Source organism: Diabrotica virgifera, chromosome 6, assembly GCF_917563875.1.
Source record: "Diabrotica virgifera virgifera chromosome 6, PGI_DIABVI_V3a".
NCBI lineage: Eukaryota > Metazoa > Arthropoda > Insecta > Coleoptera > Chrysomelidae > Diabrotica > Diabrotica virgifera.
In genome coordinates, this window is record NC_065448.1 from 41,208,259 (window position 1) to 41,230,198 (window position 21,940).

The 21,940-nt window shown below is 34.6% G+C and overlaps 1 protein-coding gene across 1 annotated transcript; it reads right to left on the reverse strand.

Moving 5' to 3' along the window:
- Positions 1–242: 242 nt before the first annotated feature.
- Positions 243–1,034, reverse strand: LOC114333544 (uncharacterized). The gene has a single exon (XM_028283432.2). The coding sequence runs from the start codon at positions 1,032–1,034 to the stop codon at positions 243–245; it is 792 nt and encodes a 263-aa protein (XP_028139233.2).
- Positions 1,035–21,940: the final 20,906 nt, after the last annotated feature.

Here is a 21,940-nt window from a genome sequence, read left to right on the forward strand (position 1 = left end):
AGAGGTATGTCTTATGGCGCGTTACTTTTTTTAAATGGGTGTTCGCCAAGAGCCATATTGCCCCATTAAATAAAATGAATAAAAAACTTAATTTAAAAACTTCAAAACAATATAAAACAAATCAAAATAAAATTATATAAATCAAAATAAATATAATTTCTAATATAACAAAACATTATACTATTCTAATTATTTTAACACAAACCCTAAACACTATAAACTTACTAAACTATTAGAAAATATTAATTGCTATCTAAATCTGAAGATGCAGTGCTGCTATCGCTGTCATCTTCACCTGGTGTAATTATAATTGGTTCTATTAAAACTTCCATATGAATGTCAAGTTCCCACATACGATGTTCTTCTTTAACTATGTGACCTATACATTTAGCCCATTTTTCAGGAGTTACATGGAGGATGGCTTGTGTCAGAAGTTCCTTAACTTCGTTTAATTTGTACGTTTTGTTATTGCGTGCTACTTCTCCTTTCACTTGCGCCCAGATAAGTTCAATGGGATTAAGTTCGCAATGATAAGGTGGTAGACGTAGAACTTTGACACCATAATCTTTTGCAGTTTCATCCACAGCGTATTTCAGATATTCCATTTTCCTTAATCGTGCAATGTCAAGTAGCTGGATAGCTGGAGTAAGCCATTCTTGGATTCTCCCTTTCCGCCATGCCGTCGTCGGTAATTGTTCTAGTCTGCGGCTATGATATGGCGCATTGTCCATAACAACCACAGAGCCAGGTTCTAATTTTGGTAAGATTCTCTTAAACCATTGCTCAAATACTTCGGAAGTCATTTCTTCATGATAATCTCCTCCTGTTTTTCTGGACTCAAATAGAAGCAAACCATCATCAAGAAATCCTGTATCACTTCCTATATGGGTAATAATTAAACGCCGTCCCTTTCCTGATGGAGTTTTCAATCCTGTAGACCAGCCTTCTATAAATGCTTCGCGTTTACTTTTGATATTTAAATCTTGCCAAACTTTTTTAACTGTATGACCTTCGTTAATCCAGGTTTCATCCATATAGTACACTTTCCGTCCGGTGTTGCGTATTTTGTCTAAATATTTTCTTTCCACACAATAATTTCATTTTTTTCCAATAGCATGCTTTTTCTGTTGCGTTTCACATATCGAAAGTTCATTTTGCGCATAGTCCTGATTAATATTCTACGAGATATCTTTGGCAAACGGTCATCGTTTTTGAGCTCTTGAGAAATTTTTTTCAATGTTGGAATTTCACTCCGAAAATAAAATGAATGAATTTTTTGACGTATAATATTTTTTGTCGCATCATCTAAAACTATGTTTTTTTGACCTCTAGTTTTAACTTTTTCTTGCTTATTTCCGATGTATTTTTAAGCACACGATAAACAGAGCTAACGGATACTTTTGTTAAACTGCTACAAATGTCGACCGCTTGGCTAACATCTAATGCCATTTTTCTGCCGACAATTCCTTCATAAACGTTTCGTATCATTACCTTCTCTTCTAACGTTAACATTTTCCGTCTCTTTTGCGGCTTTTCATTTTTAGAATCAAAATCAGAATTTGGCTGTCTTCTCTTGGAACAACTTGGTTGTTCGTCCATTGTATTTTAATAATCACAGAATATAACTAAAAATTCACTATAAAACGATAAACTCCAATAACACTCAGTTTAATCACCACAAACTTCAACTGCACAAAGTGTAATCACAAAATGCAACACAACTAACACAAGCACTACCGCCAGAAGCAGAATATGACTAAAAATTCACTATAAAACGATAAACTCCAATAACACTCAGTTTAATCACCAGAAAATTCAACTTGGCAAAATATAATCACAAAATGCAACACATGAACTACCACCAGAAGCAGAATATGACTAAAAATTCACTTTAAAATAAGTACATAAACTTATACCACACAAATTAAATCTAATCACAAAATACAACGATCCAATTCCCGCTAGAAACGCCAGTGTAAATGAACGCATATATGAAACGTATTGCAAGTTTGTTGCCGAGAACAAACTGGTTTTTTGTGGATTTCTTGTTTTATATCTTGTGGCCGGCTGTGAGGGAACCCTGCAATATTTTGTAAGTTGCCAAATCATGTTTTTGTGGTATTTTTATGACAGTAATAATCGTTGCGTGAGCTGCGTCTAGAATTCAGGTTCTGTATGGCATGACCATAAATGCTTCTTGTGAACAACAATCGGCTACACTGTATGACAGCCGGTGGGTAAGTTTTCTATAGAGAGGCACAAATAAATGTAGTAATTATACATTCTCTGATTTCTTATGAGGAAACGCAAATTGAACAGGTAGTTTTCGTGGGCCGCTGTGTAAATTTAAATTTGAGGATATTCCGCATTTAAACGATGAATCACTCTCCCGATATTCGTAACTTAAGATTAGAAAGGAAAATAACGATGACAGACAGGCTCAAATAAACTATAATAAAACATAACCTAATAATTACCACAAATTAAAATATTTAAATGAATATCTTTTTAGAACAAATGAGTGGCTTAACTTATGGATCACAATTCTGAAATTGCTTATTGTAATGGACCGTGATAGTCGTGACGTCAAATCAATGTTGGCTACTCTGGAATATTTGCCAAATAAAACAAAGATTCACACGTGGTGTTTGTTTTCGTTTTTATAATTGGAATATATTGCTTGTAGGATGTTTAATTTTTACAAAATGGTAGTGTGTTGGGTAACCGTGATTGTAATCAATGCTCATAGTATATTTTCCACCATATTTCCAAATAGGACTGGTTAAGAACCTGAAAAAACACAGCAAGTACTATTGTAGTGTGTAAATCCTTGATTTTGTGTAGGGACATTTATAAAATTAAAAGCAATAAATATGATTGATATGACTAACAAGGATTGTGTCTTTAGAAAAAATGTGCAGATGCTTGTTAAAATAAAATAAAATTAAAAATGATTACACAAATCACGTGTATAATCCATTGACAGACGTCAAACATTTATTGATTTTTGATTTGTTTGGAAAAATATTTGACGTTTTGACGTCACAATATCACGGTCCATTTCAAAGAATTTAAATTATTATGTAAACATGGAACAATAGATTACAGCCTGGGAAGTAGTGTCACATTTTTACGGTGACTTTAGCACGGATTCTATAAATTTATTTTGGTAGATAGTAGCATGCCCCACTCACGCTAATAAAAAACATGTAATCGTATTTATTTTCCTTCCGTTTTGTCAGAGGCGCTGATGTCGGCATTGTGATTGGTGGAACATGACTTTTGACAAATCCTGCGGTATCTGTGAATCTGTAATCTGTGTTCAGTGTCAGTGTTCGTGTTCGTTCGTTCGTTGTCGTTCAGATATTTTATATGGTCAGTTATGTGATTGTGTCACCATAAAAAGCTGATATTCAGTCGTGTTTTTTGATATTTTTGTTATTTAGTAATCATAGAAATTAGTAATCGAGTACCTTTTTAAAGGTAAGTTTTTCTGATTGTAAGGTAGAGATTTTCTGACTGTAGGTACTGTTTATCCAACAGTTTTAAAATACACATTTTATTTCAATGGCTCCGTTCAGCTGTTGTGTGCAGACGGTGGAAAAATTCAACAAGTAAACATTTATTTAATCTAAATTAAATACTCATATTTCTATGTAAAATGTCACATTATTGTATAAATAAATAAGTAAGAAACAAAAGTTATTTGTGTTTTACCTTTATTGTCCACTTGAATAAAATATTAAATATTGGAAGTACCGTATGGACGCAATGTACCTAGCATGGAGGCTAGATTATGGCACCCTTCCCTATCCAATCAACAACAAGAACGTTTAAAATTTCACACCTATCATGTCGAAGCTACAGACCACTTATGTGGAGGCCAGATTTGTAGTATCCTTCCAATTAACCAGGTGCTGAAATACGTGACATATTTTTTGAAGGGTAAGATCGCGTTCTACCCAATCACACAACACTTTTTTCTATGGATAGTACTTGGTTGATAACGAAAATGTTTGTAAGCTGACGCGACTCAGGGGCTTTTAGGCAAGAAAGAATAACTATGAAAGTATGTATATGGAAAGAACTGTAGAAGTTATATGTCAAATATTTATCTCCGTGCGTCAAATCCTTATATGGTCTAGCTAGTGGATAGGATCCTAAAAGAATAATTTCGGCTTGCATCAGTTTATATAAAAATTTGGGGTTAGGATCATCTTACCCTGTACTTCATATTCTATATCATGCTCAAGGGCGTTGATTATTTTTAGGGGTGTAAACTACCCTTATTGTCAAAAATTATATAAAAACATTGTAAACTTTAATGTAGGTAAAATTTGGTTTTGACTGGTTAAATAATGATTGTTTTATGCTTTAGGATATAATATCATAATATTTCAACCCTTAAAAACCACCCTTAATAACATTGCAATTTTCTAAGTAGACAATTTAATAGCTCTATACAGAAAAAAAAGACGAATTAAAGAATTACAAAAACATTTATTTACACAAAAATACGAATTTACAAATATATAAAAATACACATACAAATGGTTTTTAATCATCCAGTATACGAACCGGCTCTGTGGTATTATATAGGTACATTGAAAATGCTATATAAGAGGACTATTCGAATTTTTCGAAATAAAAAATTAGTTTTATAAACATAGCTCCTTCATTTTTGACGATAAAAGGTTTTTTCAATAATAGTTTTGTAGGATTTTTGAAGAGTAATAAGATTGTGTAAATTAAATTCAGTAATATCCCTTAATTTTTAATTGAGGTGGGTTTAAAGGGCTCGAATAAGGGGATGTTTGCTCGTAAATAGATGTTTTAAACAGCTATATCTCGCTAACTGTTCACTGTAATGAAAATCTATGCATAAGGAAATTTTAGCTATTAAAAAAGCTACAATTTAGTAGTATTTCATTTTTTCCGCATCTCCAGTATTTTCGGAGATATTTTGAAGAAAATGATAAAAAATGCAAAATTGCAAAAAATCAACTCGTACGTCCTCAGGACGTACGAATGTCCTAGTGGTACATCCCGGGGACGTCCCAGGGATGTACTTGTGCTGTTTGGGGCTGAGCCATGAACGATGATGATTTTCAATAAAATCGAAAACGTTCTGTGATGTAGCCCTTAAAGGGATTTTTAATAAAAAATTTTATACCTTCTACAAAGGACTTTTTTCCAATTTTTGTGATTGATGGTATACAGCAGGGGTGGGCAAATACTTTTAAGCCGGGGCCACAGATTAACCCAACACAGATGCGAAACCCTGGCGATAACTCTGGTACCGAGTTTTGGTAAACTCCTCCCACTTTGAGTTACCAAAAGGGTAGTCGCTTGGTAGCTCGCTTAGTATGTAGGCTTAAGCTTATTGTCAGTTCCTGAATAACCTCGACAGTACATGCGCTTATTGTAGTGTTAAATTGACGGGCTGATTATTGGGAATTTTTTCTATTTATCAAGTGTGTTTAAATAGTTTTGTTATACTTTTAAAAATGGTTGGATATACGTGTATTTGTGAAGGGTGTTCATCTAAGACGGGTCAAGGAATATCATTTTTTAGATTGTCAAAGGATGAAGTAAGGTATGTAGTATCATTAATAAATTGATTTACTTTCTAAATACTGACTAAGCGGTATATTACTTATATCATATTAATTATATTAATCTCGAAACTTACATAAAATTACTCAAGGTATGTGCGTTAGAAATAGTTCAAATAGTATTTTTTCAAGAAATATTTTGATAAGTGTGAAAAAAATCCTGTCTTGAAAACAGTAAATTTTAGTTACTAGCAAGAATGAATAACGCCCTGTTATTGAAGATAGTCAAAATAATCTTAAAAAATAAAAGAGATATTAACAAGAGATCAAATTTTTATTAAAAAACATCTTATGTTATAGTAGTGAGCTATGGTTGAAAGCTACTAAAAGACAAGATTTGTTAGAGCAGGATTTATCTAGATACATAATTTGCGAAAATCATTTTGAAAATAAATTTTTATGTACATCTTCACGACTAAAACTTTTGTATGGCAACGCTTTGCCGTCAATTTTTACCGAATCTAAAGATATCTGCGCGAATACGTCTGAGGAGCCGCCGAAAAAAGTTCAAATATTGTCAGGTAAAAAATTAGGTAAATATCAATAATTTCAATAATAAAAAGATATAATTTTTCAGATAATAGAATAACGCCTGCGGCGGAAAATTTACAGGGTATATCCTCTAAACAAGTTTCTATCAGCCCCAGTAAGGAAAAAGATTGACACATTTCTACAAGAATTACAAAAGATGTTTCTCAGTTATCACCTTCAGTATCATTACAAACACCAGCATCTTTTATGTATAACTTTTCACGTGAATCTAAACTGCAATATAAAATCAGGTCTTTAAAAAGAAAACTTTTAAATAGAAAAATATGTAAAAAACCAAACGGTACAAAACTAGAGTTAGAACAGTTTAAAAAATTATGTGACAAATTTCTTAATAAATCATTGGCCGAAATTGTAAAAACTCAGGCACTGTTGCAGAAAAAAGTCCCAAAGGCCAGAAGATATTCTCAGGAATACAAACAATTCGCTCTCACATTATACTTTTTTGGACCCAAAACTTATCACTTTTTAAAAAAAATTCTTTATTTACCAACTAAACGTTGTTTATATAATTAAATTTGATTATATAATTAAATAACCTGGAACTTGAAAATTATTATATTAACAACACTTTATCTGGTTTTGTTCTGGAAGACCATACCTGGAATTCCCAAATTACTGTCACCAAACGACTGTCACCTTTCTAATACCTAGTTTACTTTCTCTTGTTTTGTTAAGGACAAAACTTTACTTTGTTTTGTTTTGTAGCTAGTTTACTTTCTCTTATTTTGTACCTACCTAGAATTCCCAAATTACCCTATTATATTTATACCGTGTTCAATTCCAAGCAACTTTTTATTATTTTTAAATATTTCAATATACAGATATTTAATAAATGACCATTTATATATAAATCCTTAACGATTGTCACTTTTCTAACAGTTAGTTAACTTTCTCTTGATTTGTTAAGGACATACCTAGAATTCCTAAATTACCTATTGTATTTTTATTTCCTTTTTCGTTTAACACATAAATTTATTAAATGACCAATGTTTTGTTAAGTTTTGTTTGTCTTAATTTTTAGTGTAAATATAGAAAATATTAAATCAGGTGTAAAAGTAAGTAATATAGACCAAATGAACTATTTTGTAAGTTATCAATTGTATTGGTGCAAACACCGGCGCAACAACTGTGCTCCTTAGTTTCAAGGTTACCAATTTTTGTACCGGCATCATAGCATAGCTTTCGCATCTGTGTTGGGCTAATCTGTGCCCGGGCCAAAATGAAATTTTCAAAATGTCTCCCGGGCCTGAGGACTATACCCAGTATATACGCTAATGTTTTGGTGGAGGTTTTTCTCTGCCCAAGAAATTTTTATACAAAAATACTATAAGTATCATTTTAAAGCATGTGGAGAAAGACATTTGACTGTTAATAATAAATTGTCTTTCTGGTGTGTGCATGCGAACAATTTGTTCCCAGTAAAATTACGAAATTTTTAATATGGTCCATTATATTAAGTCATAACAAGGATCCAGATAAAAAACGAACTTCAACTTCAACGAAATTCGATCAAGAGCAGCCGTTTTAAAGATGAGGAAATTTCTGAGTAACCAAAGATTCAATCTGCAAATCTAATATCGGATGGTAAAATGTTATGTCAAGTCAACAATCATAGTCGAAATTCAAAGGAGACAACTGATCTGGTATGGTCATGTACGACGTCAATGGACGACGACAGGCTACCAAAACAACTTAAACATTTTAAAATGGACGCCAAGGGAAAGAAGGAAGAGAGAAACGCCGAAAAAATTCTGGCTAGGCGGCATTCAGGAGGCAATGTCGGAAAGGAACCTTCATCCTGACTGATGTAACGACGGAAAAGCTAGAAACTGGCAACCGGAAGACAGAAAACGCTATAAAAAACCGGGATAATAATAAAAATGTTATGTCCACTATCTTATTCTTTATTGGATTGTTCATGCTGACTTAATGAAAAAGCTGCAAGCTTTTGAGATGTGGCTTTTTAAGGGAATTATGAAAATATCATGGACCGATCATATTACGAACGAAATGGTGTTGCACAGAATAGAAAAAGAACAGAGAACTTTTGACCATCATTAAAAGGAGAAAGACATAATTTAAAATTAAAAATAACACTAAATTTTCTCATTTTTTTGAAGATATTCTTCTTTATTCGCGATTCGATTGAGGGTAAAATTGTACATAAATCTGCGCGCCTGCGCACACAGACAGTATGTAGTTCCTTGCTAATCTTTCAAGATATAGGTATTTATGTATCTGTATCCGTGCAAATAAGTCATTAAAAGAATATATTAGTGTTTTTAGTAAATGTATTATTTATTATAATTCTTGTGTTTTTGGATTTGTGTTTCTCTGTAGTAAAATAATAACATATGATGTAGGCATATTTACACCATTTGTCGCCGTGTTGTCTAATTATATCCGAAACTTACATGACAATTAGAAGGACCTCGCTGGTGTAGTTGGTAGGGCGTTAGCTCCGTGATTGGAATGACGCGGGTTCGAATCCTGGGCGATTCATATTTTTTTTATTTTTGGTTGTTTTAATAAAAATTGTTTGAAAGTGGTAAATAAGAAAGTTAGTTTAATTTTTAAATAAAATACAAATAACCTGTTAAGTATATTTACTTCGTTGAAATTACCTATATAATAGAAGAATATCTTCTTACGTGCGTACAAAGTACACACACATTCTTTTTTTTTTTTTCATTTCTGTGATAAACATTATAGAAGTTTTCGGCCCTCGGTAATAATGTAATATTTCATTCTGCCTTTAAATTTTTCAAAAATACTTATTAGTTTTCTCAGGATTCGAAAAAAAAATGAATGTATTACGCTCTTAAAAAAATTGCTTACGGTATTTCTTAATGGGCCGGATAAAGTAAGCAAAAGGGCCGAATCCGACCCGCGGGCCGGCTTTTGCCCACCCCTGGTATACAGCCAACTACAGAAAAATTGTTCTTTTTCTCGTGGAATTTTTAACTTTTTTATGTTTATTCAAAGAATTTTTATGAGTAAATGGTTTGAAACAAACTTCACACTTAAGGTTTTTCTGCGGTGTGTCTTCTTAAATGACTTTTCAAATGACTTGCTTGACTAAACTGAGCCAAACAAATATGACACTTATAAGGTTTTTCACCTGTGTGAGTCCTTTTATGTATTTTCAAACAATCTGCTCGAGAAAAACGTTTACAACAAATTTCACACTTGTAAGACTTTTCACCAGTATGCAATTTCAAATGTATTTTCAAAGAATCTATTCTAGTAAACTGCTTAAAACAAATATCACACTTATAAGAATTTTCTCCAGTGTGCAGCACCGAATGTTTTTTTAAATGACTTGCTTCAGTAAACTGCTTAAAACAAATTTCACACTTATAGGGTTTTTCTTCAGCGTGCACTCTCAAATGTCTTTTTAAATTACTTGGATCAGTAAACTGCTTAGAACAAATTTCACACTTATAAGGTTTTTCTCCAATGTGTTTTCTTAAATGACTTTTCAAATTTCCTTGTTTACTAAACTGTTTACAACAAATTTCACACGTATAAAGTTTTTCTCCTGTGTGAGTTCTTTTATGTTCTTTCAAACGATCTGCCCGAGAAAACTGTTTACAACAAATTTTGCACTTGTACGGTTTTTCTCCAGTGTGCAATCTCATATGGGTTTTCAAATTACTTGCCTGACTGAACTGCTTAAAACAAATTTCGCACTTGTAACGTTTTTCTTCAGTGTGCACTCTCAAATGTTTTCTCAAAGTACTTGCATCAGTGAACTGCTTAGAACAAATTTCACACTTGTAAGGTTTTTCTCCTGTGTGAACTCTCAAGTGTACTTTTAGGGAACTTAAACGGGCAAATTGTTTAAAACAAATTTCACACTTCAATTTTTTTTCTTTAACAGGTCGGTCCATGTGTTTTTCTTTATTACATGATCCTACAGGTATTGTTTTCATAGCTTCCGATGTGTTCTCCCCCTCAAAAATCCCTAAAATAAAAACTAGAATATATTTTTTAGTTTATGGTATCATTTAATGCAACAGAACAGACAATTTTAAAAATTCAGAGTATATTTACTGAAGAACGCTAAATTTGACACAATCTAAATTCTATGGTTTCCAAAATATTGATAGAAAGGAAAATAGTGATGACAGACAGGCTCAAATAAACTACCGTGTGTCCACTTATATTTTCCCCCATTTTAACTGCCTATCTATAACTTCTAATCGGCTTAAGATAGAAAAATGCGGTTTCCGCTGAAATGTTTTATTTTAGTAAAAGTTTTGTCTGAATGTATTGAATTTTTTATATCACTTTCAAATACGAAAAAAAATGGCGGATTTTTGGAAAAAAACGTTGATGACTTTTTTTTAATGGAACACCCAGTATATTTTTTTGTAAATTGAAAGAAAGGTCATTCACCTATTCAATAATATAAAGTTCTTCAAAATCGGTTGTCAAATCACTGAGTAAGTAATTTTTAAAATGAGCGGTGCAACGTAGATATCACATACCTAATAATAAATAACATAACTAAGCAAAATGATATTATGTTATGCGATTTCCACATTGCATTTTTCATTTTAAAAATTATTTGCCCAGTCATTTGACAACCGATTTTAAAAAATTTTATATCGCTAAATAGGTAAATGACCGTTTTTTCAAGCTACAAAAAATATACTGGGTGTTCGAATGAAAAAAGTCAACAACGTTTTTGTTTTCAAAAATCCGCCATTTTTCTTTTCGTATTTGAAAGCGATATAAAAAATACAATCCATTCAGACAAAACTTTTACTAAAATAAAACATTTCAGCGAAAACCGCATATTTCCATCTGGAGCCGTTTAGAAGTTATAGGCAGTTAAAATGAGGGAAAATATAAGTGGACACCCGGTATAATAAAACATAGGATAATAATTACTACAAATTAAAACATTTTATTTTGTATTTTGACAACGGCACCCGATTTGGGCGTCACGTTAATAAAAATCATTTTTTAATAATATTGTGGCTTATTTCCCATTCTGAATAGTTAAAATTGTAAAAATGCCACAAGAAAATAGCTTCAGAACAACATTAAAATTAAAATACACTAAACGCTAAAAGTATTGCATAATTTTATATTGCATAAAATAGAAAAAAAAATTAACAATAATTTTTTATTTTTAGCAGAATGTTATAATACTCGTCTATCGTATCCTTTATGTATCTACAAACCCATAACATTTCAAGTTGAAGCGTGTTTTTGCCGAAACAGTTAACAAAACGTTGTTAAAGGAGAATACTTATTTTTGACATTTGTGTTCGACAATTTGATCTGTGTATGTACTATTGATGCTTGAATTTTCAATGAGGAGGTGCGTTCTTAAAAAAATGAGTAATATAACGTCAGAACAAGCAGATCAAAATATAGCTTTAATTGGATATGGACGATCGCAGCAATATCTTGCTGATGTTATGGGAATCGCCCGCAATGCAGCGTTTGAATTGCTTTAAGAAGGTATACAGAAAGTGGAGGATACACAAAAAGACCAGTTTCAGGACTTCCCAGGTGCACGAACTCCGCAGATGAACGTTATTTACATCTGCAGACTTTTAGTACCATCATGTTACAGCTAGACAACTGCTAAATGATTCTCCAACAGCCCGTGGTCCGTAATATTCGGTTCATAAAAACAAAAAACAACAAAACGTTAAACAGATTAAGAGAATTTGGAATCAGAGCCAGAATGCCTTTTACTGCTCCACTGTTAACAAGTGCACACCGTATAACACGTTTAAGTTTTGCACCAGAACATGTCGATTGGGATATTAACGACTGGACTGATATTCTTCTTACTGATGAGTCCAGATTTGCACTTTGACCCGACACACACATTGCACTGTCGAATCCACAAAGTGCCAATCTTGTCTCATAGTAAGAAGAGGTCTAAGGTAGCATTAATGCAATAAAATGCGTGTAGGTGGCGAAAATATGCAAAAATTGATTTTGGGCCACCACTGTGGCTTTGGGGCGCAAAGATTGTAAAATGTGCATAAGTCATAATTTGTAGGTTACACTGTGTTGTTTTATTTTACATAAGTACTTTATCAATAAAACGAACAGATGACGAAAAAAAAACAAAAACTGGAGCCCGCCAAAGCATATACGAGGTTTACGGCGCCACTGTGCCGTAACGGTTGCTTATACGAAAAAAATGAATAGAACCTAATTTTTAGAGTAAATAGTGGTATTTAACCTTGTATAAGTTTTGTATAAAAAGAATGCATAGGTAATGAGAAAATCGTAAAAACATGCTCGCCAAGGGATAGAGGTATAGTTTCTGCAGTATATTTTCAAGGATAGGGGTGGTTTCCGCAGGGATGTTGCAATAACCATATATATTTTTAAAAAGCACTATTGATGAAGCATATGCCCATATGGATCAAAAAGCAAAAAACAAAAAAAATTTCAATCCCCCATTTAATTTATTTTTTTTTGCTACAGGGGTTGCACTAGGAAATCGCCTTTGGTGTTTATGCATGGGTAATAATAACGTGCACAAAATGATATATGAAGCATATTAATAAAGGGTATTGTGTGTGAAGGATTCCTAGAAAATCACTTTATTTACTAATTCTTCTTTTTTGGGGTGGTTCCGGGGAAAAAATGGGGGTGCATTATACAAATGTGTAAATAGCACCAGTACATGGGTAATCGCTGAAAGTCTTTTTACTCCAGCATAAACGGTTCAGATGGTATAAAAAGGGGTTTTTAAAATGTAACACCCTGTAATTAAGAAAAGGGCAATTACCCTTAAGTGAAACCTATACCAAAAAATCAATAAATTATTTGTGAATAATTGCCGCGGGATTTCTTTTTAATTTCCGTTACAGTTAGGGAAAAATATATTTTTTTTAAACATCTTTTTTAAAAACTTGTCAACTTTGGGGCGCCACCCCCGCTAAACGGTGGATGATAGACAGATGCTGTCGGGAAATAAATCGTAGAAAATATAGTCCTCTTCATATTTCTATACAAGAAATTTTTTGTAAAAGGTACAGGAAGGGCTACGTTCCGCAAAAACCACAAATTACCCCCTTTCAAGGGGTGAAAAAGGGGGTTCCGGGGCGAAATTTTTTCAGAAAAAGTTAGTCTTATAATAAGCACCCCTTGATATACCAGAAAAAAAAAATAAAACCGGACTTGTGTCCATTTTGCAAGGTTCAACCTTTGTTTCCTACACTAATATGCATTCGCGGGAACAATACACGAATAATCAATAAAAAAAAATGTTTTTATGCTTTTTAATTGTTTAAATAAAAAAAACGATTTTAATGGAAAATGCTTAAATTCTCCCGTTTTTTACAATGTAAAAACTTGAAAGTTTTGCGGATTGTAGCTAATGATATGAACTATACATAATTTCACTTTTTACGTTAGTTGTTTACGTTATGCTTCATAAATAAACAATAAAGTTTCAAATTTTTTGCCGACTCCGACTACTTTTCATGTTAGTACATCATATGTTTTATACATATTTTAATAAACATGACGATATATTTTAATGTTTGAAAAGTGTAAGACTAAAAAATAAAAAATAAAATATGAAAAAAAACTATTTAAGAAACGCTTTTTTTTTAGTTACGAGTGACTAAAACTAAAAATGTTATAGAACATCAACTAAAAGGCAAAAAATAAAAAAAATTGAAAAAATCTAACACATTCGTCAAAGAAAAGCGTGGCGCGTCTTCATCGAATAAACGGTTTTCGCCCCACGCTTTTCTTTAACGAATGTGTTAGATATTTTCAATTTTTTTTATTTTTTGCCTTTTAGTTGATGTTTTATATTTTTAATTTTAGTCACTCGTAACTAAAGAAAAGTGCTTCTTAAAAAAATTTTTTTCATATTTTTTTATTTTATCATAAACTTTTTATTGAGTTTTATGCATCACTGAATTTTTTTAAAAGTATGTTTCCTTCAACATAGTCATGAGCTATTCAAAATATTTATTATCATTTTTGAAATTATTGCGTCGTGTCCAATAATAAATATTCAGAATTCATATTCGATATTGAACAGAATTATTTTATCACCCAGTAGACCGCACGAATTTATTTATTTTATATTCACGCACGTAGATTAATTAGTTTAGATACAAATTGGTCAATTATCAACAATATAATTTGGAAATGTCACGAAACTGCTGACAAAAGATATCTTATTTAGATATACAAATCACGGGGGACTAGCGTCACCTATGACCCAATTTAAGCTTCTATAAAACTAGGCTCTTGGGCCTAGAAAGAGAGTTCTCATTCAGTCTTCAGCTAATCGCGTATCATTTATCAGTTACAGTGTTCGGCGGTTCTCCCGGGATTGAAATATATCCTTGTGCTCGTCTATATCAATAAACGTATTTATCGCTACTTACGTCTTTTACATCCTACGTATTTACACATGGTCCTTATCGAGAAAAAAAGGAGGCCTACAAGTACAGTCCACACCAATCGAAATCAGTAGCAAATAGACGACACTAGGCCCGGGAGAACAGAACCCGAGCGAAGCAGAAGCCGTATCCAGAAAACTACAGGCCAGAAGCTGTATCCAGAAAAATACAGGTCAGAAGCCGTATCCAGAAAAATACAGGTCAGAAGCCGTATCCAGAAAAATACAGGTCAGAAGCCGTATCCAGAAAACTACAGGCCAGAAGCCGTATCCAGAAAAATATAGGTCAGAAGCCGTATCCAGGAAAATACAGGTCAGAAGCCGTATCCAGAAAAATACAGGTCAGAAGCCGTATCCAGAAAAATACAGGTCAGAAGCCGTATCCAGAAGAATACAGGTCAGAAGCCGTATCCAGAAAACTACAGGCCAGAAGCCGTATCCAGAAAAATACAGGTCAGAAGCCGTATCCAGAAAAATACAGGTCAGAAGCCGTATCCAGAAAACTACAGGCCAGAAGCCGTATCCAGAAAAATACAGGTCAGAAGCCGTATCCAGAAAACTACAGGCCAGAAGCCGTATCCAGAAAAATACAGGTCAGAAGCCGTATCCAGAAAAATACAGGTCAGAAGCCGTATCCAGAAAAATACAGGTCAGAAGCCGTATCCAGAAAAATACAGGTCAGAAGCCGTATCCAGAAAAATACAGGTCAGAAGCCGTATCCAGAAAACTACAGGCCAGAAGCCGTAACCAGCAAACTACAGGCCAGAAGCCGTAACCAGAAAACTACAGGCCAGAAGCCGTATCCAGAAAACTACAGGCCAGAAGCCGTACCCAGAAGAGTTACTGCAGATCCAGAAAGAAAACTGCAGGTCAGAGGGCATATCCAGGTGCGCCTGCAGAGCCAGTCCAGAAACATAAAAAAGAAAAAAAAAACCGTAAGTTTTTGAACAAATTAACATTTTTCCAACTATTTCGTATCGTATAACGCAATATTCTTTCCAATTTTAAACCGAATTATTCGACCTATACATATTTACAAAAATTTTAGTGCATTCTATACAATAGTTGCCATTCAAATAAATTTAAATATTTACTAACTATTTACTCTTTTATTTTTGTTAACTATATTTGCCTATATTTATTTATTGATTCTAACTATATTTGCCTTATATATTAACTATACTTTGACTATATAATAATAATAAACGGTTAGCCCTACAAATATTTACTACCTACCTATTTCTTTATGTTACAAGTTGATAAAGAAAAAACATTATACCCTAATAATTTCATAGTGCTTGGTATTTCATTTACATAATTTTAGATCGCATTATTTTAAATACTCATCGTAATACAGAGGTTATATTCTTATTATTCTATTTATAACTGTGCAACATAATACTTTGCTTGACATTAACCCACATATAACACTGACCTACAGATAAATAAGCAAACCTCAGCAAGGTCTACAGAATTACTATTTACGATTCAGCAAAAGGTGAATCACAGTAAATTGAAAATATAAATAGTTACGAAAAAATACGGTAAAAACATTTATTGCTGGATAAAATAGAAAGTAAGTGGATTTAAACATGGAAGCGTTACAGAACAAGCAAGCTGAGCTTGGAGGAGAGATTTCTAAACAGGTGTCGTCTCTTAAGAGAGACCCTGGATCTCGCAAGAATCAACAATACATTAAAGAGCGTCAGGATAGATTAGAGGATTATTGGACAAGGTTTGGGCATAACCACGAGAAATTATTAGATAGCGGAGTAACGAAAGACAAGTACTTCGAAACAAAATACTACGAGCAGGTTTTTAAGATATATATTGAGGGAAAAACTCTATTGGAAGAATATGGAAGAATATTGAAAAGAGGAAAGACAACAAAAGGAAAGGAGATACAAATAAGAAAACAAAAAATCGAGGAATTATTACAAGAATATGAACAGGAGTTGCAGTACGATGAAGAACTGCAAGCAGAATTGAAAGAACACATGGAGAAAATAAACACACTCATCATAGAAGCAACAGTAAATGATGAGCTAGACGTTATAGACAGTGACGAAGTAGAGAGGATAGATCAGCTAAGGAGGAAGGTCAGGGAAACGATAAAGAAAATGCGGCCTGCAATGCAACGACCAGACAGCACACAGAGAAGAGAGGAAGTAACATTACCGCAGGTAAAAATCCCTGTGTATGAAGGAAGATATGAAACGTGGAGAACTTTCCACGATCTGTTTACAAAGGTAATACATGAAAACGAACAGTTGTCGAGAGCAGAGAAGATGCAGTACCTCAAAACACAAGTAAGAGGGGAAGCCCACAGGATGATACAACACTTGCACATATCCGAAGCCAACTACGAAGTGGCATGGAACATGTTAAAGGAAAGATATGAGAATCCGAGGATGATACTGTTTAAACTAATAGACAGGATGTTACTAGCACAGGAAGTAAAGGATTCTTCCGCTAGAGCACTGAAATCACTACATGACACCTTCCATGAGTGCCTGGAAGCCATAGGAGGGTTGGGAACAGACACGGAAGCGTGGAGCCCATTGATAGCGCGAATTAGCATAACAAAATGGGACAATGAGACAAGGAGACTATACGAAAACCACAGCGGAGACAGTAGAGAGATACCGACGTTCAAGTCAACACAAACGTTTCTACAGCGACGATTCCAAACACTGGAACTGCTGGAGTCAGAAAAGAGACAAGAGAAACAAGGAGGAACGGGTAAGAAAACAAGAATGGGTTGCGTGATATGCAACGGAGATCACGGAGTACCATACTGCAGAGAATTTCTGGAACTCAAGGTAAAAGACCGGAACAGGATAATACGAGAAAAAGAATGGTGTGCGAATTGTCTAGCACATAAGAAGGAGAAACAATGCTTTTCACAGGTTAGGTGCAAACACTGTGGCGGAGACCACCACCAAACGTTGCATTATGAAACAGGAAACACAGGCAACAGAAGAAACACAAATGAAACAAGAGGAGAACAAATACAGGAAAGAAATGGAAGAGAATCAAACAGTAGAAGAAACGGGTACCAATCGGACAGGTACAGAGGAGGAAATAATTATTCCAACAACGCCAGAGAACAAAATAACGGAAGACGAGACAATACGCAAGGGAACAATGGGCAAAGAAACAACAACACACAGCAAAGAGGACAGAACTCAGTTAACTGTGCAAGCCATAAGGAAGGTGAAGCATTACTAGCCACAGCAGTGGTACGCGTAAGGGATGCGAATGGAGAGCCTCACATAATGAGAGCATTGATCGACCAAGGGTCACAATGTGCATTTATAACGGAACAAGCGGCGACGGCGCTAGGAACAAAAAGGCAGCCAATACAGGCGACCATATCCAGAATAGGCTCGTCAGGGGAAAAGACAGCCAACTGGAGTATGAAACTATTGATCGGAAATCATTACCAAAGTGACTTCGAGATGGAAATAGAGGCACTGGTACTACCGAAAATAACAAGGGATTTACCGGAACAGGACATAGTCCTACAGGATTACAACGAGAAGAATGTGCTACTGGCAGACCCAAGATACTACAGGGTAGGAAAAATAGACTTATTGCTAGGAGTAAAAGAATATAGTTACATGTTGACAGAAGGGATGCACAGAAGAAGTAATGGACTACTAAGTCAAAACACCAAACTAGGATGGATAATTTCGGGGATAGCGAAAGAAAGGGAGACTACTAAAGCAGAAGTATGCTGTATGATATCCAGACAAGAAATGGACATACAAATAAAGAAATTCTGGGAATTAGAAGAAGTGAATCAAGAAACAAGTTTATCGGTAGAAGAGCAAGAATGTGAAGAAATGTATCGTCAGACAGTAAAAAGAAATGAAGAAGGTAGATACGAAGTGAGAATTCCGTTTAAGGAAGACGTCACAAAGTTAGGAGAATCTAAGCAGCAGGCATTCGCCAGATTGATGCAACTTGAAAGGACGTTCACAAAAGACAAACAGTTAGAAACGAATTACAGACAATTCATGGAAGATTATGAAAACCAAGGTCATATGGCAATAGCGGAAGTCCAGGGAGGAGGTTACTACCTACCTCATCATCCAGTGAGAAAGGAGGACAGCACTACAACAAAAATAAGAGCCGTGTTTGATGCATCAAGTAAAAGCTCATCAACAGTAAGCCTAAATGATACTATGCACACGGGGCCAAAATTACAACAGGATTTGACAGATATACTATTGAGATGGAGATCCCATAAGGTAGCATACTCAGCGGATCTGGAGAAAATGTTTAGACAGATCAGAATGGCAGAAGAAGACCAAATGTATCAAAAAATACTCTGGAGAAAGAACACAAAGGATCCAGTGCAAGAATATAAATTGAAGACGGTGACATACGGCACGGCCGCAGCACCATTTTTAGCATTAAGAACAATACAACAGTTACAAGAGGATGAAGGAGGGAATTTCCCTACAGCAGCGAAAATAATAAAAGAAAATATGTATGTAGACGATATATTAGGAGGAGCGGAGACGTTAAAAGAGGCAGAAGCAGCCCAAAAGGAACTAATACAAATTTTTAAGAAAGGTGGATTTACACTTAGAAAATGGTTGAGCAACGAAGAAAAAATAATGGAGAACGTACCGGAAGAAATGAGGAATGTAGACTCAAAAGCATTCAAGCAAGAAGAAATACGAAAGACGTTAGGAATACATTGGTCACCCAAAGAAGATACAATCAGATTCAAGATAGAAATAACGACGACAAAGAAAATAACGAAAAGACACATACTGTCAGAAGTAGCAAAACTATATGACCCATTAGGATGGATAGCACCAGTAGTAATTCAGGCGAAAATGTTCATACAAGAACTTTGGGAGCAAAAGACCAGTTGGGACAAAGAATTAACTAGCGCGCAACAAAGCCGGTGGAAAGCATATCAGGCACAATTAATAAATCTTGAGAGAATAACATTATCCAGGTGGAACAATTTAAATAAAACAAACAGAGTAGAACTACATGGATTCGCAGATGCGTCTCTGAAAGGATATGGAGCGGTAATTTATTCAAGGGTATTAGACCCGGAAATTAAAACAAATCTATTGATAGCAAAATCTAAAGTCGCACCATTGAAAGGGAAAACGACATTACCAAGATTGGAATTGTGTGCCGCGGTACTATTAGCAAATTTAATGAAGAAAACCCTACAAGCATTGAACAGGGAGAACATGGCAATATATGCATGGTCGGACTCAACAATAACCCTGGCTTGGATAAAGGGATCATCAAAAAGATGGAAAATGTTCGTCGCCAACAGAGTAGAGGAGATAAAAGGAGTTATAGCGCCAGAAAATTGGCATAAAGTGGATACGAAAGAAAACCCAGCGGACATCCTCTCACGTGGAAGTACCGCTTCAGAGTTATTAGAAGCAGAGTTATGGTGGAAGGGACCAACTTGGCTAACGAGTAAAAAAGCACTGAGGTTACCGGCAGAGGATATACCTGAAACAAATGAGGAGGAAGTCAAAACGAAAGTAACGACGCACATGGTAACGATAAAGGAAGACATATGCGAGAGATTCTCGAATTTAGAAAAAATGAGAAGAGTGGTATCATATTGTATGAGATTTGCAAACAACTGCAGAAAGAAGGACAAAACTCAAGGACAACTTACAGTCCGAGAATTAGAGGAAACATTGTTAAAAGTGATAAAACTCACACAAATTAACAACTTCAAGCTAGAAATAAATAAACTGGAAAAGAAACAGCAACTAGACAGGAAAAACAAATTAGCATCATTGGTACCGTTCCTGGATAAACAAGGGATTCTAAGAGTCACCGGAAGGCTAAGGCACACGAAGCTACAGTACGCGGAAAAACATCCTATAATTTTACCTAAGGACAGCGCATTAACAAAGTTAATTATATCGAACAATCATACAAAAAATCTACATAGCGGACTACAACAGACATTACAATACATAAAGAGGAAATATTGGATAATAAACGGAAGAAGAACCGTGAAAAGTCAGTTAACTAAATGTATAAAGATTTGGAGGCAAGAGTACCTGCAACAGTTACAACAAAGGAATAAATGGCATAAAACACACCCAAACATAAAAAAAGAAGAAATAGTCATAATTAAGGAAGAGGATACACCTCCAGGTAGATGGCCACTAGCAAGGGTAATAGAAACACACCCTGGAGCGGAGGGATTAACCAGAGTAGTGTCAGTGAGAAAGGCAAACGGGAAAATAACAAAAAGACCTATACATAAGCTGATAAAATTAGAAGAAGAGAAACAGGAAAAACCAAAGAATTCATCAGGATCAAGATGGAAGAAAATATTAATCGCAATAATGTTTTTAACACTATTGAAACCCATGAATGCAGAACTGTATAAAATATATAATCCGGAACCAGGGTTATTTACTGAAGACCTTGGAGAGGTTTACATAGATCGAGGAACATTCCGAATAAAAGTGCTAATCGAAAAAGGAAGAGTTCAAAAGGAGCATCAACTGATAGGAAGTATGATACAAGGCATACGGGATCTGTGCCAAGAGACAAAAATCGTAAATTGTAAGGAGATAATAGGGAAGTTAGAGGAAGGACAAAGGAAGGCGGAGTCAATAAGTGAAGCGTTGACAGTAGAAATAAAAGGAAGAGAAAAAAGAGGAATATTAGGCACAATATTAACCTCCATATTTGGAGTGAACGACGAAGCCTATAGTGACATTGAGACACTAGACAAAAACCAGAGAGAATTAATAAAGGGGTCACAGCATCAGGCAAAGATAATGTTAGAGACAATAACGTCAATAAACCACACGGAGATGAGGATAAATGAACAGATGAACAAGTTTAACAAAGCACTAATCACAGGCCTACAAGAAATATCAAAAGGACTCAATGAAGTAGAAGACAAAGCATTAAGACTAGAAACCGAATATAGCACGTTACGAATACAAACCATAGCATTACAAGTTACGGAGTTCATAAACGAATATATTCAAATTTACGGGGGAATATTAAACCTGCACTACAACCACGGCCATTTCGTTGATATAATAAAGCCGGGTCAAATAACCAAGTTAATAGAAAGAGCGGGGAAGATACTACCACAAGGAGTGGAAATACGACGACAACCCATTATAGAAACAGAGGTCAGCCATGACGACAAGTATATAAAGGTCATCGGCTACTTCATAGTGACAGGGAGAAATAATTACAGCATGCTCAAGATCACCGCGATACCACTTAAGGTCGAGGGGTCAGTGTTGCATTCGTTTGTCGCCCCAAGAAATCTACTGATTGTAGATTATAACACTCTCCACTACTTCGAATTGACCGCAGAAGATAAAGCAAG

What these genes read in the sequence shown, in the direction of transcription:
- LOC114333544 (XM_028283432.2), bottom strand. Translation starts at nt 1,034, where the DNA reads ATGGATGAAACCTGGATTAACGAAGGTCATACAGTTAAAAAAGTTTGG.